This window comes from Trypanosoma cruzi, genomic scaffold (assembly GCF_000209065.1).
Source record: "Trypanosoma cruzi strain CL Brener 1047053516951 genomic scaffold, whole genome shotgun sequence".
In the NCBI taxonomy this organism is placed as follows: Eukaryota; Euglenozoa; class Kinetoplastea; order Trypanosomatida; family Trypanosomatidae; genus Trypanosoma; species Trypanosoma cruzi.
Window position 1 is genome coordinate 1 of NW_001849049.1, and position 3,295 is coordinate 3,295.

Here is a 3,295-nt window from a genome sequence, read left to right on the forward strand (position 1 = left end):
TACAGGTCCGCCGGCATCATTGGGAAATTCCGCCCCGTGGCGTGCAGCGTGTGCGACGCCGACGTGAGCTGCTTTGCTGCTGCGACGAGGGCGATGTCGGGGTCGTGCGGCTGCCGCTGTGCTGAGGGCGGGTACGGGCACGACTGCCTGCCGGTGTACCTGCCGCACGTGGACGGGTGCAACCGCACGCCCGAGAAACCGCTGCTGAGCCACACGGCGACGCTGACGGCGACGCGCAGCCTGACGCCAACGTGGACGCCAACACCGCCAACAACGAGCCTGAGTGCGACGCGCTACAGTCCGACGAACTACGGACCGACGGAGACGCTGCAGGTGACGGAAACGGTGACGCTGCTGCCCACGCCGACCCCGGCAGCGTCGGTTACGGCGACGGAGCCGCCGACCGCGACAGTGACGGCATCGGATTCACTGAGCATGAGCCTGTCGGTGAGCAGCACGCCGTGGTGGAGCGACGTGGCGTGCCCGACACTCACCGTGACGACGACGGCGGCTGGTGGGAGCCTGACGCAGAACGACATTCGCGGCGGTGGGAGCGCCGTCCCGACGCGGCTGATGGTGGCGCTGCCGCCGCCGTTCCGCTGGGCAAGCGACCCGCAGCTCGGCACGCACCTGAGCTTCGTGCCGGTGGCGACGGCGCAGCCGCGCGGCTTTGGTGGTCCGTGGGGAGCGATGCTGAGCAACGCGACGTGGGTGCGCAACGCGACGAATCCGTCCACCGTCCTGGAGCTGGCTGTGCCCGTGCACCGCGGTTACTTCATTGGTGCCGACGAGACGATAGTCATTCGCTGCGACGCTGTGGCGGTGTTTGGCGGCTGCAAGGGTGTGCTGCTTGGGTCTTTCACCATCGCGTCCAACACGCCGCCTGCTGTTGCCAGCGCCCTCTCGGCGATCACCGGCGTTGTTGCGGGTGCGGCGGCTGTTGCCGTGGTGGTGACCGGCGGGCTGGGCTCCATCCTGGAGATGCAGGCGCTCGGCGTGTTTGCGAGGATGTCATGCGCCTCTGCGCAGGAGCGTGCGAGCACCGTTGCGCTGCCGTACTTCCTGTCGGTGTTCGCTGCCCTTGACCCGCTGTGGATGGTGGTGGGCAATGCGCTGCTCGCCGCGGTGTTCGGCTGCGTGCACTACGGTGTGACGGCGGCCTTCCAGCGGTGGCGCGGCGTGGACGCAGCGACTGCGTGGGCGGCGATGCGCTTCCCGAGCCTGACGTACGTAGTGGCGCACGCGATGCACCTCGGCATTTTCTTCGGCTCCGTGTTTGCAGTGGCGATGCCCGGTGCCCGCGCGCAGCACTACGTGATTGGTGTCGTTGGCGTGCTGTACGGTGTGGCGTTCCCTGCTGGCGTGTGCTACTTGATTGCCCGCCACACGGGCGCGAGCTTTGCGAAGTACTGGCAGTTTTCGAGGAAGCCGCTGCACGAGCGCCTGCTGTACCCCGTCGGGTATTGGCACCCCGCGGCGCAGCAGCGGATGTACGGCGGCATGCTGACGAACATGAGGGGCAGCCACGTGTACTGGTGCGTGTTCCAGCTGTCGGTGCTGTGTGTGGTGGGCCTGATTGCTGCTGTGCACCCGCCAGTGGGAGTCTGCCACGTCCTGTACTTCTGCATGGCGGCTGTGCTGCTTGCGGGTGCGGGCGTGGTTGCCTTCACGAACATGATGCGCTCGGCCTTCCTGACGGTGATGCGCACGGCGAGCTTTGTGCTCCTTGCGGCGCTGTGCCTGACCAGCGCGGCCAACCATCTTGCGCCGAGCGACGGCGGAGCGAGGGCGTACGCGGCACTTCTGATGCTGCTGACCACTGTGCTGCTTGCGGCCACTGTGTACTGTGCGGTTGTGTGGTACGTGGAGGACCGCCACTGGCAGGAGCTGCGCGAGCCGCAGCGTGGAGGGCTGGATGCGCTGCTGCACGATGACGAGGAGAGCGACGAAGAGTTGCGGAAGCACCACGACAGGACATCATCGTCGTACGCTTCAGGCAGCGCCGGCGCGTCGTCGTACCGACCACCCGCACCGCCGCAGTGGGAGCGCATCATTGGTAGCAACGAAGGCAACCCAGATACCATTGACCGTCAGCCGCAGCCACTGGCAGTCGACACCCACTCCAACGCATTAAGCTTCGTGGACCGTGCATCAACTACACGTGGGAGCGTGAATCACGCTATCCCGTGACATGCGCCACGTGAAGGTTGTGTGCGGTGCTGGCCGACGGGGGGAGATGGCGCGGGGCCACGGCTGCTGCGCGCCACGGCCAGTCATTGTATGGTGCACCAACAGTGTCGTTCATTTTTGTTTTCATTGGTTCTTGTCCATTAATTCTTTTCTGCCAGTGTTCATTTGTTTTCATGTATTTTTCTGAAAGTATGTGTGGGGTTTTGTCCATAATTTTATTTTATCTTTTCTAGTTTACACCAACTTCACAGTGTTTGTTTTGTAATTCTTTCTCGTTTCTTTTGCCACTCCGTGATCCGCCACCACAGCGGCTGCTGCGTGTATATCGCTGCGTGGAAGTGGCGAGTGTGCGGTGCTGGCCGACGGGGGGAGATGGCGCGGGGCCACGGCTGCTGCGCGCCACGGCCAGTCATTGTATGGCGCACCAACAGTGTCGTTCATTTTTGTTTTCATTGGCTCTTGTCTATTAATTCTTTTCTGCCAGTGTTCATTTGTTTTCATGTATTTTTCTGAAAGTATGTGTGGGGTTTTGTCCATAATTTTATTTTATCTTTTCTAGTTTACACCAACTTCACAGTGTTTGTTTTGTAATTCTTTCTCGTTTCTTTTGCCACTCCGTGATCCGCCACCACAGCGGCTGCTGCGTGTATATCGCTGCGTGGAAGTGGCGAGTGTGCGGTGCTGGCCGACGGGGGGAGATGGCGCGGGGCCACGGCTGCTGCGCGCCACGGCCAGTCATTGTATGGCGCACCAACAGTGTCGTTCATTTTTGTTTTCATTGGCTCTTGTCTATTAATTCTTTTCTGCCAGTGTTCATTTGATTTTCTTGTAATTTCCAGCGATTGTGTGGGGTTTTGTCCATAATTTTATTTTATCTTTTCTAGTTTACACCAACTGCATAGTGTTTTGTTTTTTAGGAGCTTGTGAAAAGAATGATCGCGGGAGAGCTGGCTAACTTAATTAATGTATGCATATATCCTGATAAATGAATGCATTCTTTATGATACTCTCTACCGTATGAATCTTTTGGGAAGAACGCGACTTTAAGGGGCAGGGAGCCGATAGAGGCCGGATAATATTTGCTTTATTTTGCCATCCCACCCAC

The 3,295-nt window shown here is 59.9% G+C and overlaps 1 protein-coding gene across 1 annotated transcript, besides 3 other annotated features; it reads left to right on the forward strand.

The window, feature by feature from the left end:
- Positions 1-2,190, forward strand: Tc00.1047053510905.10 (dispersed gene family protein 1 (DGF-1), putative; the record flags this gene model as incomplete). Its single annotated transcript, XM_798982.1, has 1 exon — positions 1-2,190. A coding segment is annotated over one exon (2,190 nt), but the record flags the coding sequence as incomplete, so codon positions are not given.
- Positions 1-3,063: a sequence feature (areas not merged during assembly with more than two copies in the genome that could not be assigned to a particular haplotype).
- Positions 3,064-3,295: part of a sequence feature (areas merged during assembly that could not be assigned to a particular haplotype. This can correspond to areas where the two haplotypes were merged or to regions with more than two copies in the genome that were merged during assembly.) that runs on past the window's edge.
- Positions 3,106-3,295: part of a mobile genetic element that runs on past the window's edge.